The 25,315-nt window shown below is 33.4% G+C and overlaps 1 protein-coding gene across 1 annotated transcript in view; it reads right to left on the minus strand.

The window, feature by feature from the left end:
- CCSER1 (coiled-coil serine rich protein 1) overlaps window positions 1–25,315 on the minus strand; it is a 218,567-nt gene that overhangs the window by 43,593 nt on the left and 149,659 nt on the right. The window contains exon 4 of the mRNA XM_077765089.1: window positions 13,604–13,697. Coding sequence (XP_077621215.1) covers window positions 13,604–13,697 — 94 coding nt within the window. The remainder of the gene's footprint in view (window positions 1–13,603; window positions 13,698–25,315) is intronic.

Below are 25,315 nucleotides of genomic sequence, written 5' to 3' on the forward strand. Positions count from 1 at the left end.
GGAGATGTCTGTTTCCACATTTAAAAAAAAAAATTTTAATGTTTTATGTATTTCTCAGAGAGAGAGGGAGAGAGAGCGTGAGCAGGGGAGGGTCAGAGAGAGAAGGAGACACAAAATCTGAAGCAGGCTCCAGGTTTTGAGCTGGCTGTCAGCACAGAGACTGATGCGAGGCTCGAACCTATGAACTATGAGATCATGACCTGAGCCGAAGTCAGACGCTTAACCGACTGAGCCACCCAGGCGCCCGTTTCTACATTAAATGAACCCACACTGTTACACTTTATGACTTTGTCTACTTTTCAAAGCTCTTTGTCTTGTCCTTTTTGGCTATTAGTCCTTATTTTTCACCATATTCAGCATGACTGGCTGAAGCAATGCTCTTCTCCTTTTCTAAGACATTACTATGATTGTCAGTGGCTTTGAAAAATATGTAACTGAATATATTAAAATTGTATGTAAAATTAGAAGCAGCAAGGTCTAGAAAGATAGTGAAGAGAACTTGTCATTTAACATTAAGATCTGAATTAATATTGGCTATGTGAACCTCAGTAAGTTTTTGTCCACAGAGTATTTACTTCTTCCACTGTACTCAGGATATATTAACACCTATTTCAGAGTGTTATTGTGATAATTTGATGAGATAACATATTTGAAATCCCGTGTAAACTGTAAAGCTGCATACAAATGTATGATAGGGTTACGATCATCATTATCAGAACAAGATTGCCATCTAATGGTCACCAAGCAGAAAACAGGTACTCTAATCTCCAAAGCAGAAAATAGCACCAGCAGATGAAATCCAAGAAATGACAACTAATGTCAAAATTGTATCCTCACTAAAGTATAACCCAAATAGTGTCTTTTGAGAGAAAATTTCACACCTTCATTATAAATTGTGTTTCTAAAAACTAAACATCATTGAGAGCTTTGTATAGTGAAAAGAGTAGGTAGTCATCAAGTCACAACAGCATCATTTAAACCTTAGTTCTGTCACTTACTAGTTCTGTAACCCTGGATCAAAAACCATGCTTTTCTGGGTCTCTATTGCTTCATCTATGAAGACAAAATAGTAATACTTTCTAGGGAGTCGTTAGGATTAAAAGTTATAATCCAAAGAGTTTATTTTTTTTTAAATGTAGCTTAAAAACAGAGCAAAACAAGAACTAAATGACTAGACCAGTCTTTGACACAACATAGATTCTTCCATAAATCAAAATAAGTTAATTTCAGCTTCATACATTAAGTCAAATGCAAATGTACATAAGAGATGCTCATAACTAGAAAAGGTAATAGTCAGTTTGTTTGTTTTGTTTTGTTTTTTTACAAGATGGCAGTAGAATAGGAGGACACTAGGCTAGTCTAGACCCACAAACACAGCTAGATAACTAAGAAATCATCACCCCAGAAATCGACCTGAAGACTGACAGAGCTCCACAACTAAAGACACAAAAGAGGGGCGCCTGGGTGGCTTAGCCGGCTGAGCGTCCGACTTTCGCTTAGGTCATGATCTCGCGGTTCGTGGGTTCGAGCCCCGTGTCGGGCTCTGTGCTGACTGCCAGCTCGGAGCCTGGAGCCTGTTTCAGTCTGTGACTCCCTCTCTCTCTGACCCTCCCCTGCTCACGCTGTCTCTCTCTCTCTCTCTCTCTCCTAGAAATAAATAAAACATTTTAAAAAATTTAAAAAAAAAGACACAAAAGAGGCCACAATGAAGAAGGTAAGAGCAGAAACATGGTCTTAGGGAGAAAGAGACTATGGATGCTATAGGAAGGAGCCATGATCACAGAGAAGAGCTAGAGAAAGAGGAACACACAGGGGAATGAAAATGGGGAACATTTTTCCAAAGCCATTAGCTTGGTAAATATGAGGGGCTAAATTTCATGAGTTCTTATAACCAGTGGGGATCATTAAAATCTAGAGTTTCGGGGCACCTGGGTAGCTCAGTCGGTTAGGTGTCTGACTTTGGCTCAGGTCATGATCTCACAGTCCATGGGTTCGAGCCCCATGTTGGGCTCTGTGCTGACAGCCAGCTCAGAGCCTGGAGCCTACTTCCAATTCTGTGTCTCCCTCTCTCTCTGACCCTCCCCTGCTCAAGCTGTGTGTGTGTGTCTCTCTCTCAAAAATAAAACATTTAAAAAGTTAAAAATAAATAAAATAAAATATAGAGTTTAAAGGTCAGTGGACTTGACTAAGATCCCAGAGGGCACTTGTACTGCTCCTGGAGAGAAGGCAGACATTCAACCTGGGGTCAGACAGTGTGGAAATAGCAGTATGAAGAGTATCTGGAGCACACAGTGGGGAGATTATGAACTCTCTGAGTGTATTCCTGAGAGGCAATGCCCATGCCTCTTTGGGATCAAAGGATCAGGCTGGCACCATTTTCCTTCCCCACCCTTCGGCATAAACACAGAGCCACCTGAGCAATGCTGTACAACACCAACACTGACTAACTAACTTATTTACACCAAGATCCACCCACCATGTGTTCTGGTGGGACTGTCCTTCTCAGTCAAGCTTCCTTCAGTTCCAGTGCAGGAGGCCCCTCTCCCAGAAGACCAACAGCAACTTCTGTGCACACCATGTCTCCTGACCAGAGAGTTCTATAGAACCTGCTGAGTTCTGGTGGGGTTGGTGTCAGGTCTCACTTTACAAGCAGACAAGAGCACAGCTAGTTAAACTTGACACATTCAGGCCAGAAACCAAACATTGCCCATACCAGGCAAGGAGAGCCTCTACAGGCAACTAGCTGAAGGATAGAGCAGCCAAAACACAACAGGAGAGCACATGCAGCACACACCAGAGATACTTCCTGAAGCTCCAGGCTCTGGAGACTCAATGACCTCTTCTTCATAAGGTCATTAGTTTTAGAAGCAGGAAACATAACTGGCTTTTCTAACACAGAGAAGGAGGCAGAGACTTGGACAAAATGCCAAGACAGAGGAATTTATCTCAAATGAGAGAACAAGGCCACAGCCAGTGATCTAAGCAAAACAGATAAAAGTGATATGCCTGATGGAGAATTTAAAGCAACAATCATTAGGATACTCACTGGACATGAAAAAATAATAGAACACAGCAGTGAGAACCTTACAAAAGAGATAAAAGAATTAAAAAGAATCAATCAGAGATGAAAAGTGCAATAAATGAGATTAGAAACATTCCTGATGCAATGAACAGCAGGCTGGAAGAAGCAGAGGAGTGCACTAGTGACCTAGAAGAAAAAATAATGGAAAACAATGAAGTTGAGCAAAAGAGAGAAAGAAAAATTATGCAGCAGGAGAATAGACTTAGGGAACTCAGTGACTCCATCAAACATGAGTCCTGGAAGAAGATGAAGAGGGAAGAAGGAGGCAGAAAAATTATTTGGAGAAATAATAGCTGAAAATATCCTTAATCTGAGGAAGGAAACAGATATCTAGATCCAGGAGGCATGGGGAACTACCAACAAAATCAACAGTAGCAGGCAAACACCAAGACATATTTAATTGAATTTGCAAAATATAGTGATAAAGAAAAAATCTTAAAAGCAACAAAGACAAAAGTCCTTAACTTACAAGAAAAATCCCATTAGTTTCTCAAATAGAAACTTGGCAAGCCAGAAGGGAGTGGCATGACATATTCAAAGTGCTGAATGGGAAAAATTGACAGCCACAAATACCCTATTCAACAAGATTATTCAAAATAGAAGGCAAGATATAGTTTCCCATACAAACAAAAACTAAAGGAGTTCCTGACCACTAAACCAGCCCTAGAAGAAATATTAAAGGGGACACTTTGATTGCAAGGGACAGACCATAAATGACAAAGACAAGAATGGATCAGAGATAATCTTCAGAAACAATGAAAAAACGAGCAAAAAATGGCAATAAATACATATCTTTAAATAATTACTCTGAATGTAAACGGACTAAACACTCCAATCAAAAAACATAGGGCATCAGAATGGATTTAAAAAAAAAAAAAAAAAAAAAAAAAAAAAAACAAGACACATCTACAAGAGACTCACTTTAGATATAAAGATACCTGCAGATTGAAAGTGAGAGAATAGAGAAACCTTTCTCAGGAATGGAAGTCAAAAGATAGCCAGAGCAGCAATACTTATATTGGACAAACCAGAATTTTTTGATCTTTTATTGTTTTTATCTTGCTTTAGTAACCAGGGTAATACTGGCCTCATAGAATGACTTTGAATGGGTTCCCTCTAATCCAATATTTTTATGATTTTGATAAAGAATCTCATTAATTATTATTTTTTTTTTAGTATTTGGTAGAATTCACCAATGAAACCATTAAGCCTTGGGCTTTTCTATGCTGGGAGATTTTTGATTCCTAATTTAACTTTCATTCTTGTTATTGGTCTAAGAAGATTTCCTGTTTCTTAGATTCAAGATTGATGATTGAATCTTGGAAACTAGGGCATTTTTAGGAATTATCTAGGTTTTTTTTTTTTCTAAGTTACCTGATTTGTTGGTATACAATTGTTTATAGTAAACTGTTATCACACTATGTATTTCTGTGGTTACCTGTTGTACTGTTTTCTCTTCCACTTCTTATTTTGCTTTTTGAGTCTTCTCCTTTTTTTCCATAGTTAATGTAGTTAAAGCACTGTCAATTTTGTTGGGTTTTTTTTTTCTTCTTTTTTAAAAGTAGACATTACTTTCAATGTTATGGTACTGCTTACTCTGGTCTCTATTTTATTTATTTCTGATTTTTTTCTCTGTGATTTCATTCAGTTACTAAATTTCATATAAGTTTCTTCTTCTTCTAGTTCCTTGTGTTTATTTGAAATTTTTTTCTTAATACAAGCATTTACAGCATAAATTTCATTCTAACATTAGTTTTGCTGCATCCCATAAGTTTTGGAATATTATGTTTACTTTTTCTTGTGTTTTGAGACATATTTTGATTTTTTGTTTGATTTATTTGGCCCATTGCTTGTGCTGTAGTGTGTTGTTTAATATTTACATTGTAGAAAAATTTGATCTATCCATATCATGGAATATTAATCATAAAGAAGGAATGAAGTACTTATACATATGCTACAACATGAATAAACCTTGAAAATGTTATGCTTAGCAAAGAAAGTCCATCACAAAACAGAAGTACTGTATGATTCTATTGATAAAATATGTCCAGAAGAAGCAGATCATTAATGACAGAAAGTGGCTTAGTGATGGCCTAGAGTTGGAAGGGTGGTAAATGGTGAGTCTTTGCTAACGGGTACAGCTTCTATTTGACATGACAAAAATGTTCTAACCTTATATTTTGATGATATAGGTACAACTCGCAAATATATTACAAACCACTGAATTGTATAATTTAAATGGGTTAGCTGAATGGTACATGAATATCCCAATATTTTTTTTTCTTTTCAGAAAAGAGTGATAAACAGCACAATGAGAAGCAAATGAAAAAAATCTCAAATCAAATTAAATATTTTTTGGAGTATTCAAAAAAGAAAAAATAAATGAGCCAGTTTAAAACAAAAGCTTCTGTGTATTTGTGACTTTAAAACTGTATACTTGAATCTTTATTAGCCAAAAGGATCATAATCATTAATACAGAGCCTGCAGAGCCAGAAAAAGTTTGTATCCAGTTGAGACATCTTTTGCCTGTGGTCTTGTATTACTTGAAGCTTCAATTTTCTCAAATGTGGAAAAATTATTTACCTCACAGAACTGGCACAAAGACTCAATAAATGTTATTTATTATTCCTTTATTATTTTATTTAGTGCTATAATTGCAGAAGTTTGAAATGACAGCCACAAAATTAATTGCATGGGTTGTAGCATTCTATACTTAAAATTTGAGAAACACTATACTTAAAAATGCGGTTGAGATCTTCCACTAATGGAGACTGGAAAAAAATCACCAAAATTAGCAGGATTGGGTTCCTAGTAATCCGGATTTATAGCTACTGTGTTATACTTTCAAAATAAAGTGTCACATGTTTCTCAGACTCATATAATTATATTGAAGATAATTCACACATACTTTTCCTGACCCAGACATATCAAAGCTTGTAAAAACTTATAGTTAATTTTTACAGTTTTCCCTGTGTGGATGTTGTTGCAGTTTGTACATTACTATTCATATTAGCAAAGCCACTAGGGTTTCATCTCAGCTCTGCTGTGCTATTATCCATTAAAAATTAATAACAAAAATTACCTCCTTAATTAATAGGCACAGGAGGAGTTCTTAACTCACTGCAGAATTTTATACTGCTTGTTCATCAAACTCAAAATAATTTAGCAACTACCTAATTAATTCCTAATTGATATCATTGGGCCATTACTTCTCCAGTTGCATCTGGACAGACACCAAGAGATACTGCCCTAGGTGTTTTTATATATAAGGTCTAAAATACCTAACAAAGCAACATAAATTTTTTTCACTCAATCATCCAAATGACCATTGCATTATTTTATCAAACAGGGAGAAATAAGTAAAATATATTTTCAATTGGGTAAATCATCTGCAAATTATAAAGATCAAATTTAAGACAGTAGCAACCTAAGGGCTTACTCTCTGAACATTAATGATTAGGGGTAATAAGTTTTAAAGTATTTAATATAGTAAACTTATTATTTCTCTAGAATTACCATTTTAAATATGTTGTGGTATTTGGACACATGACTAATATCTGGGGGGAAATGTTTCCATGCATTTAAATCGATTGGTTTTAACACAAAGAAATGTACCGCCTGTTATAAGCAAGGTACCTTAATTATTTTGAATAATTAAAACTCACAAAACATCACTTGAAATGTTACACAGAATTTAGATTATAAAAATTAAAATCAGAAAGCAAATTTTAAAACAATACATAATCATGATGAAGCATTAAGAAATTAAGGTCTATAAAAAATAACCAATGATTTGACAAACTCTACGCCAAGGAATTTAAGAAGTCAAGATAAGGAACCAAATAGTAGTGGGCTCCTATTTTATTCTAGGCAACTGGAAGGGCATTTTACATATAAATATGTCTCCTACTTAGGTACAGTGATACTTTGAAATACTTTTATTGTCATTTTACCAATGAAAAAAAATTTGCTTAGTAAAATCGAGTCACGATTTTACTTGCCCAAAGTCACGATGGTACAGCTGGGATGCTAACTTGGATAAGTCTGTCTAGAAAGTGCATGCTCTCTTTTAGTATTAATTTATCATTTCTTTAATTCGAATGGGACTTTAAGATGCAATTTCCCCTCAGAGAGTTATTATGAGCACTAACTTGAGACAGCTTACAAAAGAAAAAAGCATGGCTCATTATAGGCATTTAGTTTTCCTTTCCATTAACTTAGATTTCCAGCTAGTACTTGCTAAAACTGACATACAACCAACTCATAGTAGCCAAAATAAAAAAGAAATGGAAAAACAGCATTTTTGTGAATATGTTCCAAACAGGTAACACCAAAACGTGTTTTAACTTTAACTTATTTAATTAATTGTGATGCTGATAGGGTGATACCATTACCTTGTAGTAAAAGGAGTTGCTGAGGAAATTGTTCTGATATCAATCATTTATATCTCATGAAGACAGGTGAACAAAATGTCTTTCAGATCTTAGAAACAAAAATTCCTTTATTTAATAAAATGCATTGACTAGTTGACTGACTGAATGATGGTCCATAGTTTTAATCATGCAACTGGTTGTATTTCTTTCTTCACATATGCCAGCAAAGCTCTCTAAGTAACATTTTCTATTCATGGTGACACTAGTATACAGTTTGTGTGCCACCCCCACTGGTAGCTTCATCTTATTGTTCATATCTTCTTTTATCATTATTCTATTTTCCTCAAATGATTACTACCTTGCAAGATGCTTAACTGAATAGAAAAAAAATCCTCCACACAAACATGTAAAATCATAGAAAGAAAAAATTAGGCAAAAATATACTGCTGGTATTTTTCCTTTGACAGACTGTACAGTTCATAACGTATTTCACTGTAACGAAAATTTTAAGGTCACTTATTTGAGTCTTAGAGGTATTAAATGATAGTAAATTTTGTTGGTACTTTTTTTTCCATCAAAATACTGTTGAGGTATATCTAACCAAGCTCACTGCTAAAATCTTTCATGATTCAATCTGAGGCAAAAACAACACCATACCAATGAATAAGAGAGTGAGAAGAAGTATAAAAAGTGAGAAGGGTCACATTATTTTTCAATTTATCAAGGTATAAACACTAGCATATTTTTAAATCAAAACTGTTTTTGGGCCTGTATACATTATAAATAATTTATTAAGTAAAGAAACCATAAATATATTTTACCACAGGGGAAATGAATGTCTGGTATTAAACAAATTGATAATCCTGTATTTGAAACATGATACAGATTGTTTATTAAAAATATTCTCCAGAAAAGTAATTTAAGCATTATTTCAAGAATATATGATTAAAAATACCTGGAAGGCTTATCCATAGGCTTTTTAATCTAAAAGCTTAGCTTTTATATTAGAATTTACAAAGATAAAATTAGATAATGCTGATATCAAAGTAAATTATTCAGAATAGTTGCTTTTATTTTTTTCTTCAAGGCAAATCTCCTTTTGATCATTCACTTTGAATTCATATATCTTTCCTTCGTTGAAACTGTCTTTCTTACTTTCATTAATAATATCCACTTACTGCTCTCTAAAACAGGTACCTCATTCGTACTATTATCTGTACTACTTCTCCCTTTAGGAAGGGAGGGTGTTAATTTAGGACTCCACAGATACATTACATATTTAAAGAACTTGTCCAACCTTTTCAAATCATCCATTGCACTGGTCAAAAAAACACTTTTTAAAACCTAAGTATAAATTTACAATTGACTTGTAGATGAAAATAGAGATAGCAAAGAATGAAATAAAAAGCATATTAAAAGATGTCCAAAATTATTATGACTACAATAATAAATAGTTCTCCTTGCCAAGGTAGGTACAGTCATAAGCACAAAATTCAATAACAACATGATGCAATATGTAGATACACATCTAACTGTGCAAGTACACAGACATTTCTATAACAAAGAATTTGAACCACACAATTCAAACTGTTTTCTTTCTGATTTGTTGGTTCTGTTCTAATTATTTTAATTGCCTGGTTGGTAAACTTTAGTTAACATTCCTAATACTGCAAGTAGTATATCAACTAACAATGATTAATACTATATGAATATTAACTGTGTACACTAATTATGTATTCTATTGTCATTAGAATACATTAACATGTCTCTTTTTCATGTTAAATCACCAATATATACATGTTGAAAAAAATGCAAGAATTTTTTTTTTCAATTCCAGAGTTCCAAACCCTGTATGGTAAATAGATTTCTTAATTAAAGTGTTTGATTTTCTGTAGAGAAAAATAAAATGATTGAGCTTTACTACCTTTTGTTTGTATTTTTTCAATCCCTTTTTACTAACTATATACATGGCCAAAGATTTCTGGCTATTGTATTAAAGGAAATCACATTAATATGTAGCAATTGAGCATCTACTATATATAAATTACTGTAGTAAAAGGGACAGGAAAAATTCTGCACTTTCTAGACGTGAAGATATCTCTAGTCTTTGCAAATTCAATAATTTATATTTTAAGTTGAATAAAATTTATAAATGTCACACATGAAAATCGCTAAAAATATTTGACTAGATTTTTTCAAAATAAAAGTATTTCTCTGGGGTTTTACAAAAATCATCTTGACCATTATATTAAGCCTTACTATAAACTGCTGCAAATCTTTGCTGTATTAAGACTCGAGTCAAAAATTGAAAGGTTTTACTCTAACAAAAAGTTTTTAAACCCTCCAATGCCCTTCAATTATGTAAATAACAAAATTAAAATCATCGTTATTTTAGTTTTCACTTTTGAAAATCACCTTTATTTAAATCATTTTAAAATGCTTAGCATTAATGAGCTTTTTATCAATATAAGTTATCATTAATGACCTTCTATATGCTGAAAAAAACTTTAATTATGTTGTTTAAAAAATAAATTGTGTAAAACCTATTCAACCAGAAATTCTTTATGAGCTTATGTGTACAAACATAGTGTGGCTTTTTTCAAACCCTATAATGTGACATCCAAAGTGAAATAGATTTTCAAAAGATGCTTTATTAACTAACATTCAACAAACCTAAGACACTCTAAGGAATATTTCATTTATTAGATTTGTTACTTCAGGTATACAAAGTGACATCATTTACTTTATAAGAAGTTCGTTAACTCCATTGATTCAAAAGTTACCTTAGTTTTAGCTTCAACCAAGTTATCTACATCCTGAAGTATTCTCAGGAGATTCACAGTTTTTAGTATATCATTCTTTTCTTTATAACAAAGTACGTAACACTCATTACTTTATAAAAAATGAAGTTAAGGTTTAAAAATGTTTGTTTTTAGGGGTGCCTGGATGGCTCAGCATCCAACCCTTAATTTCAGTTCAGGTCATGAGCTCATAGTTTCTTCAGTTTGAGCACCACACTAACAGTGTGGAGCCTGCTCAAGATTCTCTCTCTTCTCCTCTCTCTCTACCCCTCTCTGCCTTCCTTTCTCTCAAAATAAAACAATAAACTTTTGGGATGTCTGGGTGGCTCATCTGGCTAAGAGCCTGGCTCTTGATTTTGGCTCAGGTCATGATTTCATGGTTCATGGGTTTAAGTCCCCATCAGGCTCAGCTGACAGAGCAGAGCTTACTTGGGAATCTCTCTCTCCTCTCTCTCTCTCTCTCTGCCACTCCCTGCTATGTGTGCACACATGTTCTCTCTCTCTCAAAAATAAATAAAACATTAAAAAATTTATTAATTACCGAAAAAGTTTGTTTTTGTTCCCAAGCCAATAAATTGAGCTAAGTCACTCTTTGCTCTTTATTATGATTGGCTACCAAACATAACGGAGATGGCTAAATTACCTATTATTCTTTTTATTATTATTTTTTTAACGTTTTATTTATTTCTGAGAAAGAGAGACAGCATAAGCAGGGGAGGGTCGGAGAGAAAGGGAGACACAGAATCTAAAGCAGGCTCCAGGAACGAGCTAGCTGTCAGCACAGAGCCCAACATGGGGCTCAAACCCACGAACCATGAGCTCATGACCAGAGCCAAAGTTGGATGCTCAACTGACTGAGCCACACAGGCTCCCCTATTCTCTTTAATTATTACTTTTATTTTTTATTGTGAAAATCTTTAAAATGAAAAACACAGAGAAAATATTACAATGCATGAACCTTTCACCTCAAACATCTACTGCCCAGCTTTGATAATTTTCTACAACTTTTCAACTTTGTTTCCTCTATTCCCTCTTCCTTCCATGCAGTTGGTAAAGTAAATCCCCAATACCTTACTGTTTCATCACATGCATCTCTGTAAAGTTTTCTTTAAAAAACAAAACAAAATGTTCAATCCCCAACAAAATAAAAATAATTCTGTAATAATTTATTCATTTCTCAAATTTCTCCAAATGACCCAGAAATATATTTTTATAGTGTTTTAAGTTTTTCAGTAAGTGTGCCAACAGAGATGTCACACTGCATTTGCCTCTTTATTTTTTTTTTAAGTATATTTATTTATTTTGAGAGAGTGTGCACAGCAGGAAAGGGGCAGAGAGAGCAGGAGGGAAGAAAGACGGGAGAGGAGGAGAAAGAATCCCAAGCAGGTTCCACACCATCTGCACAGAGCCTGATTCAGCGCTCAAATTCACAAACAGAAGACCATGACCTGAGCAGAAATCAAGAGTCAGATGCTTAACAGACTGAGCCACCCAGGCGCCCCTGCATTTGCCTCTAAATCTACAACAGCTCTCCCATTTTTATCATGCACCTTATTTGTTTAAGAAACAGACCATTATCCTGCAGAATTCCTCACATCTTATATTTGTTCACTGGCAATTTCATCATGCCATTTAACATCTCCTCTTCCCCCCATCCCAATATTTCCTGTAATATCACAATTTAATAGAGAGAATAGAGTAGAATTAAGTACTTGTGGGCAGGAGTGGTGCTGCTGTGTACTTCTCTAGGCATTTCATTAAGAGACACAAAATGTCTAATTCGTTACAATTTTAGGGATGTTAGTGATCAGTGGATTTAAGTATTGCTAGTCTTATCCAACACTGGAAAATTCTCCATAAACAACATATCCTCACAGCCATCCCATGCACATATAGACATTTTTATCATCTTTTTAATGACTGCTTAGTATACCACTATATATTTAACAAATGTCCTATTGAAGAACATTTGAGGTGTTTCCAATATTTTATTACAAATATTTTGCAATGAATAGTTATTTGCACACATTACTTTATATGTTTCCAGTGCCTTAGAATTAAATTTCTAGAAGTCAGATAGTTGAATCCAAAAGTAAATACATATATAGTTTTGCTAAATACTGACAAATACTCCTCCAAAAGAGTATATATTTTCATATATGTAATTCTTTTAAAATAAATACACATAAATGACAAAATTGTATAATGTATCTGCATAAAAGTGAGAAAAATCTGCATTTTTAAAAGAATATCTGTCAAATCAACTGCAAGAAGAATATTTTTAAAATGATTATTCTAAATTTATAATCAAACAGAAAAAATTTTAAAGTAGTTTCTTTTGATATTAGCCTATAATACAGAGTAATGGAAATATAAACATTGTAAAATGTAAAATATACACATTGCCTTCTTTTGATAATTTTTAATGTGGGATTATCCATTACATAAAAAAGAGCATAAACAAAAAAAAATTATAATCTTAGACATTATGTCTAATACCAAAAAGTTAAAATTAAGGACACTGAAATCCAATCTGTAGATTTTCTCAAATGTATGCAGTAAGACCAAGACTTTAAAGATCTAGTTTAATGTTATTTCTACTTTAATTTGAAAATGACTATGTTAAAGATGTTAAAAGCAATTTTACAAAAGTTAGTAATAGCTTGTCTTTGTACTCAAATATCTAAATTTGAATAAACAATTCTTATAACCTACTTCAAAAGGATTAATTTTGGTATTTGATGATATGACAATTTGTGCTTTGATATAAACTTAAAGTATTAATATATATTCATTAATTTATTCATTCAACATGAATTTATCTCATACTCCAACTCTGTGTATTTATGTGTTTATAAGTATGTGTTTATGGTTGCTACTGGCCATTATTAATTTTGAGATCAACTTTATTGTATCAATATTAATCTATACAGTTATTATTAGAGTGGCTAAGATTTTGAAGAGTAAACCTGGATCTACAAAACTTCCATTTGGTTATATAAAATAAATGAAACATGGAACTGTTATTGCTGTTTCTTCCTTCAAAAAGAGAAAATATGCACTTTTCCATTATGTATTAAATTATAATTTCCTTCTTTGAAATGTCTTAATAGTTTTTTTTTTCTTATTTTATAATTATCTTCCCACTGGGTTTATATTTCCAAAACAGATTTTAAGATCACCAGAATCATATGTCTATGGTACCTAGCATGTGCCTTGCACATATAATATAGAAAACTGGAGCTCGAAAAGACTGAGTGTATCCTAAATAATATGAAGTTTATCAATGAAAGCTAAGTGAGTAGGATCAAAATTGTATGTTATGATGCATTTATTTAGCACTTACCTGAAGGATGAAGATTCTGTTCCTCTAAAAATTCTAGATCAAGCATTAGATCATCTTCATCCAGTTCACAAGATCCCAAATTATTCAAAACATCCTGAAGAAATAGCAAAATCCGTAGTTAGGGACCAAAACACTGAGAAATTGAGGAAATACCCACATATAGATGTCATGAAGAAAAAACAAATTAAAAATGAAAAATTTTAGCTGAATCCCAGAAATCATTTGACTATCCCATAGGCTTTAACATTGTCAGCCCAATAAAAAATTCCAAGCATTTTTATAAAAATCTTAATGCTCACTAAAACTTCTAACGAGGATATAAAGGCTGTTTCAAATGTATAGAAATTTGTAAAGTGAAACTTAAGATTATTTTTTATATTCATCTTTCAAATCTGAGTAACCTTCTGACATATTTGATGAATTGTTTCTCAAAAAATTTGGATCCAGTGCCCACCATGAGATATTAATTTAGACCATATTTGGTAGTGAAGATCCAGTTACCATTTTCTAATCATTTGCTTAAGATTAGGAGAGATGAACAGAAGAACTAAATGTCAATAAGATTAAAACTTAATTATTGACTTTCATAATGCTATAAACATCAGAGCTAGATTATATGTTTCTTTTCTCCTTTCTCTCAGAGGGAAAACAGAAGAGTATATTGAGAGGTTCTGAGGGGAAACAGTGATGTGCAGAGGTAGGAATTCTTGAGGGAGGAATAAAATCCTAATTTGTGTATTTACGTATATAGATGGTGGTGACTATATTAAGAAAAAAGCAATAATTTAACATTTAGAAACTAGTTTGAAATAACAAACGTACATTTTGTACTTTTGTACAAATGTATATGATGTAGTGAGTGATACTACATATTAGACCACTTTTTCTACTGATTTGAATGTTACCATAATTTAAGTTTAAAGAACTAAATATGCATTAAGGAAAGCCCAGTGATAGTGTCAAATGGACACTAACACTTTCTGGGATTTTGAAAGCAAGGATACTCTCACCTTTAAATAATTTATTCTCATTGTAAAAAAAAAATAGAATTAAACATCAGTAAACTTCAGAATCATGTGTTATACTTGAAGACAGCACAATTAAGTTTCAAAGGTGATAAATATCCCCAAATATAAGTGCTTCTCGCTACAAATGAAAGTTAGAAAAAATCATTATCTTATTGCATTATGTTTAATTCTACTTTATCTGTATTTATTACAAGGTAACTAGTAATTTAAACTATAAAACAATCAACTGTTTACTGGTAGTTTTATGATATATGTGGCAAGAATAGCTTACTGAGAATAAGTTGTTTATATAGCATCAAAATATGTTATAAGATACAAGCAACAAAAGATAATCTGCCTTCCTCAAAAAATGCAAAACAATATTAAAACAACAAAAGAAGCATAATTCAAGTTGAATGTGGATAATAGTTTTGAAAAGAGATACTGGTAAAAACACTGGTATTCATGTCTATTAACCACTATCTAAATGAGAGAATCTTAATTTAGGAGTCGAGAGTACTTTTATGTAAAAAAGAAAAAACTGTTTCATAATGAAAATGTAGTACTTTATCGAGCTTCAAATTAGTCTAAATAATTTTAGTCTTATATTCTGAATTTATTGAACAATATTATAGTCTTGTTTCTAACCGAAATTCATATGTTGAAACCCTAACCCCCAGTATTTTACAATGTGACTTGTTTGGAGACAGAACCCTTAAGGAAAATAAATTCTAGTTAAATCGGGTTTCGTGGGTGGGCTCGAATTCAATAAGATTAATGTTCTTATAAGAAGAGAATATTAGGACTTAGGCAACACAAACAGAAGGCCAATCATGTGAGGACACAGAAAAAGGGAACCATCTGCATGCCAAGGAGAGAGGATTCAGGAGAAAACAAATCTTCCTATATTGTGATCTTGGATTTCCAGTCTCCAAAAATGGTAAGAAAATAATTTTCTATTGTTTACGCCACCTCCTCTGTGGTATTTTGTTATGGCTGCCCCAGCAAATACAGCCCACAATATTTAGAAAATCAATGAAGATTGGAACAATGGAGTAAAGGAAATAAAGGAGTGCCTGACAAATGACCGTCACCTTTTGTTTGTTTGTTTTTTTAATTATACCCAGTAAGGACATCTTTCTCACTACAGGATTCTATGGTTTGCACAGCATTTCCCTTCTCTATTTGGAATCACTCTGCCCAACCCATGTAGCTTGGAACCAGAAGTTTTTATGGTACTCAAGTCATGGTACTCAAGTTTTTACATGAGTTAAACCCCTTGTCTTGGGTGGATGATCCAAGATGCACATCTTAACCAAACTTGCTGACAACCCTTCTGTACAAATGAGAAAAGTTTCTGTCTGTCTGGTGATAGATAACAAGATGCAACATGATGTTATCACAGAGGCCTTGGGTTTCATTACATACCTATGACCCCTCTAAGTCTACTTGAAATTTTTTTTTTTTACAAATAGTTTATTGTCAAATTAGTTTCCACATAACACTCAGTGCTCATCCCCACAAGTGCCCTCCTCCATGCCCATCCCTCCTCCCCCCCACATCCATCAGTCCTCAGTTTTTGTCAGCATACTTGAAAAATTTTTTAAATGTCATAGTGGCAGGTCTTCTGGCTCCTCAGTCTAGGAATTCCAGAGGTCCAAAGACATACATGAACTTTTCAAGGCTGAATTTTAAATTTTGAATTTTGAGGGACGCCTGGTGACTCTATCAGTTAAGTGTCCATCTTCAGTCAAGTCATGATCTCATAGTCCATGAGTTCGAGCCCCACATCAGGTCTGTGTTGCCAGCTTGGAGCCTGGAGTCTGCTTCAGATTCTGTGTCTCCCTCCCTCTCTTCAGATCCTGATCCTGTCCATCCTCCACTCATGCTTTGTCTGTCTGTCTGTCTCTCTCTCTCTCAAAAATAAATATTTAAAAAATTATATTTTAAATTTTGAAAGTTAATACAGTCACCAAAAGTTTGAAAAGTAATTTTTTTAAGTTCCTTTTTTTTAACAAAGAAATATTTAAAATCCATGCCACTGAGGGGCACCAGGGTGGCTCAGTCGGTTAAGTGGCCGAGTTCAGCTCAGGTCATCTCACAGTTCCTGGCTTCCAGTCCACGTAGGCTCTGTACTGACAGTTCAGAGCCTGGACCCTGCTTCGGATTCTGTGTCTTCTTCTCACTCTGCACCTTCCCAGCTCACACTCTGACCCTGTCTCTCTCAAGAATAAAATTAAAAACGTTAATAACCCTGTCATTGATAGTCTCACATTTATAATATAAGAAAGTAACATCATGAAACTGAACAAATAAAATTTGGAAAACTTAACTGCATTGTTCCAAATTATTCACATTTTGCAAATGACTCCTGACATTTGGAGTAGGATGGGTCCATTTACCACTGATCTAGATGAATTGCTTTTAAAACTCCTAATTCTAAATAGCCTTGCATTAATATCTTGCTTATAAAGCACTCCTGTTAGTTTAGGGAAGTCTTTGAAGCTGGTAAAACCTCATAATAAAAGAAGAGAAAATGCAGCAACATGATATGTTACAGAAGAAAATCAATATGAACTCATAAACCTAAATATAATATGTTTTCCTGATTTCTCTTTAAAAGAGACCAACAGCAGCAGCAATACTTTTGGCCCCAGCCAGCATTTACAGGCAAACCAGATACTCACTGCTCAGTATCTACCAACAATGAACCAGGGCTCCTTAGGTTTTAAGGAAAGGGGGGAAAAGGAAAGAAAAACATAGAATAATTCTGTTCCATTCTTTCATTGTCAGAAAACAAGTTTCATCTAAAAAAACACATCAGAAGCAGTTTTGAAAGGCTAACGAAAGTGATCTAAATGGCTTTTCTCTCACTAATCTCTGAAATATAAACATGAATATATATGTATATATATGAACATATATATGTATATACATGAACATTATATATATATATATATAAAAAGCTAGAGTCTGTTGAAGGCTAAGAGTTCATAATACTCAAACAGAAATGTTGGTATAAGGAATATAAAGAGGCACTCATACTAGGTTAAGTTTTAAGTGATGAATCACTAAATTCCACTATTGAAACCACTATTACACTATACATTAACTAACTGAAATTTAAATAAAAACTTTACCAAAAGTAAATAAATAAATGAAAACAGAGAGAGAGGCCAACCATAAAAGACTTTTAAATACAGAGAACAAACTGAGGATTGCTGGTGGAATGGGCTAAGTAGGTGATGAGTATTAAGGAGGGCACATTTACGGATGAGCACTAAGTGGCATATGTAAGAGATAAATCACTGGGTTCTACTCCTGAATTCAAGACTACACTGTATGTTAAATAACTTGAATTTAAATTAAATATATATATATTTTTTTCTCAATATATAAATATTGAGAGACTTGAAAAAAATTTTTTTAAATGTGCTCATAATATACACAAAAAGTATCTATAGAGTAAAATATCTTTAATTTCTATTGTCTTCAGGGGTACCTGGGTGGCTCAGTCAGTTGAGTGTCCAGCTTCGGCTCAGGTCATGATCTCATGGTTCGTGGGTTTGAGCCCCGCGTCGGGCTCTGTGCTGTAACTCAGAGCCTGGAGCCTGTCTTTGGATTCTGTGTCTCCCTCTCTCTCTGACTCTCCCCTGCTCACAATGTCATTTTTAATTGTTTAAAAACATTTTAAAAAATTTAATTTCTATTGCCTTCAATAAAGAGTTAATACATGGATATTTTACTTTTCTGATTATATGTATGTTTATAATAAAAAGATATCTATTTCTTTCCATTTGTGTAAGGAAAGACCTGTAAATACCAAAAGAGTAGCATCAAAATTCTGTACTAGGAACAGAAAAGATTGATCAGCACATAATTACCAAGTGGAAAAGAAGTCCAGCAGTTAATTAACACTAATGATCATATCTCACATCCAAAAAAACAGAACTGTGTGTTTCAAAAATTTGATAAATTAGTGGAATAAATAGAAGTGGTAACTAAGCAGAAATAGTCCCTCATCTCCTAGAAGATAAAAAGTTAGATAGCTTTACATAATAACGACATACTAAAGAAAGTGCATGAGTTTTTAATAACGTGCAAACACCAGGCCTACATATCATAATAACAGAGAAATTGTTTTGTAACACAAGCAGTTTGGACTTAAAAAAACAAATCATTTTGTGAGGAAACACCAATATTGCACAAAATTAAAAACTAGGCTTGAACTTTAAGTAAAGGCATAAGAGTATATAACAAATAGATTTTAATTGTAAAAAGAAGTCCAACCTGATGGCCAATATCCTTAGTTTGAATCGTTGCTAAATATATAGCAAATTCCAATGATAAGATGAAAACTTTTCTAATTAAAAACCCAGAATTTGCAAGTCTAAGAGATGACTTTCTTTTTCTTTTAACTCTAGCATGGTTACTGAATCTTAGGAAAGTCTCAGATATCTTTCAAATAGTCTCAAGTATCTTTGAAATCCTAGGGAAATATAAACATTTCCACATCAGCAAAATAAAGAAGAAAAAAGATGAAAAGGAATGTAAATCCCTAGTATTAGTACTTTAGTAACCAGTTTAAGGATCAGCATAGGACATAGGGCGCGTGGGTGGCTCAGTCAGTTAAGTGTCCAGCTCTGGCTCAAGTCATGATCAGTTTGTGGGTTTGAGTCCCGTTTTGTGCTCTGTGCTGACAGCTAGCTCAGAGCCTGGAGCCTGCTTCAGATTCTGTCTCCCTCTCTCTCTCTCTGCCCTTCCCCCACTCAGGTTCTGTCTCTCTCTCTCTCTCTCTCTCTCTCAGTCTCTCTCAAAAAGAAACATTAATTTTTTTTAGAAGATAAATTGTCTTAGTAGATTTGGTATTTCAGTATCAAATTTAATATATAAAATTTAAATCAATGTTAAAAGGTCATATAAAATGGAGGTGCCTGGGTGGCTCACTCGGTTAAGTGTCTGACTTAGGCTCAGGTCATGATTTCAGGCTTCATGGGTTTAAGCCCTGCATTGGGCTCTTTACTGACAACTCAGAGCCTAGAGCCTGCTTCATATTCTGTGTCTCCCTCTCTCTCTGTCCCTCCCCAACTCATGCTCTTGTCTCTGTCTCTCGCTCTCAAAAATAAACATTAAAAAAATTTTTAAAAAATGAAAACAAAAAAAAATACAAAAAGGATATGGAAAATTTAATTTAATCCATATTCCATTTTATTGGTATGTAACATTCATGTGGGTAGTTTGAAAAGAGTTGATTGTTTAACTGTAATAAAATACTATTTACTGGATTCATAATATTAATAAATTGGATATTAAATCAAGCACAATTACTACTAGGTATTCTCTAAATAGACATTTAAAAATCTATCAACAGCGGTGATTACTCAGGTAATCTGCCAAATGAGTTAACCCACTAAAAGTAAACTAAAAAATTATTAAGGAAGTAATTCAAAACCTAATCTTCTAAACCCTAGGGATATAAAAACGAACCTAACAGAGTATGATTTCTTTCCTTATAGACCTTACAGATAACTGTATTCTAGTAAATAAATAACAGTTTTTAAGTAAATAAAGTAGATTTTTTAAAATACATCCATCTCCTGTGTTTGGTTAGTGTGAAGCAATTCTCTAGAGCCTCATTGCTATTGGCTGAAATAATAACATTGAATTTCTGAAGTTACTAAGTCAAAAAAACAATCTGTGATCACTCCATTAATATGAAACCAATCCATTAACCCCACTCTAAAATAACCCTTCAGCATTGTTTCTTTATTGCAGTAAAGATAACTATGATCCTGCTAAAAACAAAGCTGAGACATGTCACCACACAAGGAAGCATTGCCTTAAAACAGAAGAATTCCATCAAAGGAGATTATTATTAAAACATTCTTTAATTGTGGCATTATAAAGATGTCATTAATTTCATGTTTATACTACTATATTTTAAACAAAGTATTATCCAAATAGGCTTAAGTTATCTAAGAGGCAAGATATGTCATCCTGGACTGGACTTTTCACAGCTCTTTACAAAATGTGTAATTGACATAGAAATGCTCTGATCACTACTCGATCTAAAAGTGAAGAGATAACTATATAAATTAATAAAGCATAGTCTATCTGGTCTGCATTCTTCTTTTAACCATTTTCCATTATAAGTAGGGTCATCCAGAATATGCATATCATTCTCCAATATTCTTATCATAGAAGTTTCCACAGATTAACCAAAAAGAAAATATTATTTTATTATCAAAAATGTATGATGTAGCAAATGTAGAAGGCTTCAGTCAAACTTCCCTGTGTGAACCTAATAATACATTCTGAGATTTGCCTTACAATTAATTATATTTGCATTTCTTTGGCAAAATGATTAGATCAACTAACTTTGCAAATGTCTTTAGATAATTCATAATATTCCCAAAAGATGAATCACACAAATTATAAAAACTGAGAAATGTAAACGTGGTAAGGTACACACACCATCAAAAACAGGTATCAGAATAGGATGGGTACACATAATTTTATAAGAGTTAAGCACTTGTGTGTGTATGTGTGTGTGTGTATATATATATATATGTATATACACACACACACACACACACACACGTATATGCAGTGGAAAATAAAAGAAAATACACCATACATGCATATACTTTTAGTAATATGATTTCACTGCTATTTTTTGGAAAGAGAAATTAACACAATATTTTATAATTACTACTCTGAGGGTAGTTATTTGGTTTTGATTTCCTGATTCGGTAAAGAAAGTATGCTCAATCATAATAACAGAATTACCTTCACCTTTCAACATGGCATCCGTGAAATATTTCCAAACACAGTTTGCTTTTTGTTAGGTACAGATTTACTGTATGAATTCATGTAGTTCAAAATGTATTTTTAATCATTGTTTTCAAATGTATGTCTTTTTTTTTAATTTTTTTTTTTAATGTTTTATTTATTTCTAGGAGAGAGAGAGAGACAGCGTGAGCAGGGGAGGGTCAGAGAGAGAGGGAGTCACAGACTGAAACAGGCTCCAGGCTCTGAGCTGGCAGTCAGCACAGAGCCCGACGCGGGGCCCCGAACCCACGAACCGTGAGATCATGACCTAAGCGAAAGTCGGACGCTCAACCGACTAAGCCACCCAGGCGCCCCTTCAAATGTATGTCTTAATTCTACCAACTTTGATTGATAAAACTTCCCACAAGACCAAAGACATACATTTTACATATACGAACGGTGCTCTTATGAATTCATTAAAATAACATATTGTTATTATAAATATGTGCAAAGGTTAATATTGTATTTTGATTAACGTGTGTTTTTTGTATTTAAATACAAACAAACAGGCTCCATGCTTACTGCTGAGCCCGACTTGGGGCTTGATCCCACCACCCTGGGATCATGACCTGAGCTGAAATCAAGAGTCTAGTGGGCTCAACTGACTGAACTACGCAGGTGCCCCGGCAAAATGAGATTCTTAAAGCTCTGCCCAGAGTTGCTAATTTGTCCCTTTATCCTAATAAAACAAAGACATAACTACTAAAATAACAAAACAAATATGTTAAAGTATTTTGTATTTCAATATTTTTAGGAAAGTTAACATTTATACAGATTCATGTAACCATAGATGTTATGAATCTTAAACCAATATTTGAATTCACACAAAATTTAAAATTAAACTCTGAACATTTTAATTTTACTTTTTTTAATTTTTAAAATAATTTTTACTTTATTTTTGAGACACAGAGAGACAGAGCATGAGCAGGGGAGGAGCAGAGAGAGAGACACAGAATCGAAACAGGCTCCAGGGTCTGAGCTATCAGCACAGGACCCAACGCAGGGCTGGAACCCACGAACTGCGAGATCATGACCCGAGCTGAAGTCGGACACTTAACCGACTGAGCCACTCAGGTGCCCCTGAACATTTTAATTTTAATCTATGCAAGGAAATAAGTTAAAGTTAATTTCATTATTAAGGAATAAAAATAGGAAACTAGAAAGTGTAGATATATTACATAATTAGCAAACTTCACAAACCAAAATTAAAATATAATAATTGCTGTTAAGTTTAAAAATGTGTATTTATATAAATAACAAACTAATGGTCAATAGAGGGAAGTGGGGTGAGGTGATGGGCAAAATGGGTGAAGAGGAGAGACACCAGCTTCCAGTTATAGAATGAATTAAGTCACAGGAATAAAAGGCATGGCATAGGGAATATAAGCAATGATACTTTAATAGTGTTGTATTGTGACAGAGAGTAGCTACGCATATGGTAAGAACAGAATAATGTATAGGTAAATGGAATCATTATATTTTATACCTGAAATGAATGTAACATTGTATGTCACCTATACTCAATTGAAAAAAATTAAAAATTTAAAAGTTTAAAATGCATTATTTTTCCTTAGCATCATTTAAAATAAGGAGAAAAACTGTTATCTTCTGGGGTTCTGTTTTAATGACAAATTAGAAACAATGTCACAGATGCCATCTACCTGATTCTAAACCTGACTGTATCAGCATGTGCCATTATCAATAAAGTAACACATATAAATAGTTTTTATCAAATAGTCTTATCTCCAATGAAAGCAACATTTGTATGTTTATAATATAAAATACTCCAATTATACCATATATCACTGGCTAGAAATTAACATGGTAATGTGAAAAAGTATGCTCCAATAATTAGAATGTTTGAAATTCTAAGGTCTAAAAAACTTTTTTTGAGTTTATTTATTTTGAAAGAGAGAGAGAACAGTGGAGGGGCAAAGAGAGAAGGAGAGAGAGAATCCCAAGCAGGCTGCATTAGTGTGGAGCCTGATGCAGAGCTTGAACTGACAAACTAAAAGATCATGGCCCCAGCTGAAACCAAGAGGCAGATGCTGAACCAAATGAGCCACCCAGGTGCCGCTGAAATTCTAATATGTTTAACAATATATTATAGACAGATAATTATTTCTAGCCTTCATTCTTTGTGTCTAAGGGATATTGAGCATCTCAAAATCATGAAATATACAATATTATCTTCTAATTGGTGTCACTGTCAACTTTTTGCCAAGGACCATTACAATTTTCAATTTTCACTACCCACTTCTCTGATATTATTCTCATGAAAGTATTCATTTTTATATATTCTCTCCTTATCTAACACAAAATGATATCAATGGCATGTGTCTATAGAATAAATACCAATTATTGTATTTCAAAACCTTATAATATGATCTCTATCTACCTCCCCAAAATTGCTTCCTTCAAACTTACTACAATCAATTATATTTGTTCTTTTCCAAAAATGCCATTTGCATTTCTTTCACTGCACGAATTATATCCCCTTGCCCCAAATGCCTAAAGAACAATTGCAAGGTAAAATATTTACACGTTATTATATCACAGGCATTTTTTATAACACTACTTTTAACATGTGCTAAAAAATGTTTCTTGATAGAAATATTTATTGATAGGAACGTTTAAAAACCCTTCTCTAAAAACCTCCCTTTATGTGCAATAGTACTGATTCTCATGAAACACAAACTCACAAACTGTACTCACAGTAACCAAAGTGCTTTTCCCAATGAAATAATATGGAGTACTCAGTGTACTTCCTGCTGGAGAAAAACATAAGATTGTCTCATTCTTTGTGCTCATAGTTTTAAAAAAAATTAGATGTTTTAAGGAAAATACATTATCCAGAAAAAGTATTCATGTATAATACAGAGGAATGCTTTAAAGATTCTTAATTACTAGGCTTACACTAGTTTAGTAGTTTTAGAATTATTAAGATGTACACTTTTTTTAAGCTGTCATTTTAGTCTCACTGAAAATAATTATTTTTCACCATTATCAGTGGTTCTGAAAACTGTATGAGATTCCCATTACTCCACTCTTCCAATCTATGCTAAATTAAAATCTTCCAGGGGTGCCTTGGTGGCTCAGTCAGTTAAGTGTCCCACTTCAGCTCAGGTCATGATCTCACAGTTCATGGGTTCGAGCCCCTTGTCAGGCTCTGTTCTGACAGCTAGCTCAGAGCCTGGAGCCTGCTTCAGATTCTGTATCTCCCTCACTCTCTGACCCTCCCATGCTCACGCTGTCTCTCTCACTCTTTCTTACAAATAAACAAAACATTAAAATTTTTTTTAAAAATATGTCTTTAAAAAAATTTGCCAAAGAAAATGTAGTACGCAAATTTGTCACAGCACTAACCACAGTGTTAACCAAAGAACAAAATCAATACGTTCCAGACAAGGATAGCTGTTCTAGAGAAAAAATAGGTAATTTTAGATATAGTTTTTCTATAATTAAGTCTTGGGTTTTATTCTAGGTTTATCTTTACATTATGTAAATACTATTAAATTGACAAATATCTTACTGATTCATAAATTAAGAATTGTCATAATTTTATGAAATAGGAATCAAATATACCCAATGATACCTCTGTCAAACTTGTGCTAAATAACACAGTATAGTGGGAAATCCAAATTACTAGGTCAATAAACCTGATTTAGAACCCTGATCCAGCCACCAAACCAGCTCTGTGAACCAAAGCAAATCATAACCTCTTTGACGCCCTTCACTGAAATGATTAGAATAGTTATTCTCTGTCATTCCACACAATCTCAAATGTTAAAATCTATAAAACAACTATGAGCTTCTTTCCCATGATCATATACTATGCAGAGTCAGCCAAATGGCAAAGTCTATGGGCACATTC

The sequence above is a fragment of the Crocuta crocuta genome, unplaced genomic scaffold (genome assembly GCF_008692635.1).
Source record: "Crocuta crocuta isolate KB4526 unplaced genomic scaffold, BGI_CrCroc_1.0 scaffold134, whole genome shotgun sequence".
In the NCBI taxonomy this organism is placed as follows: Eukaryota; Metazoa; Chordata; class Mammalia; order Carnivora; family Hyaenidae; genus Crocuta; species Crocuta crocuta.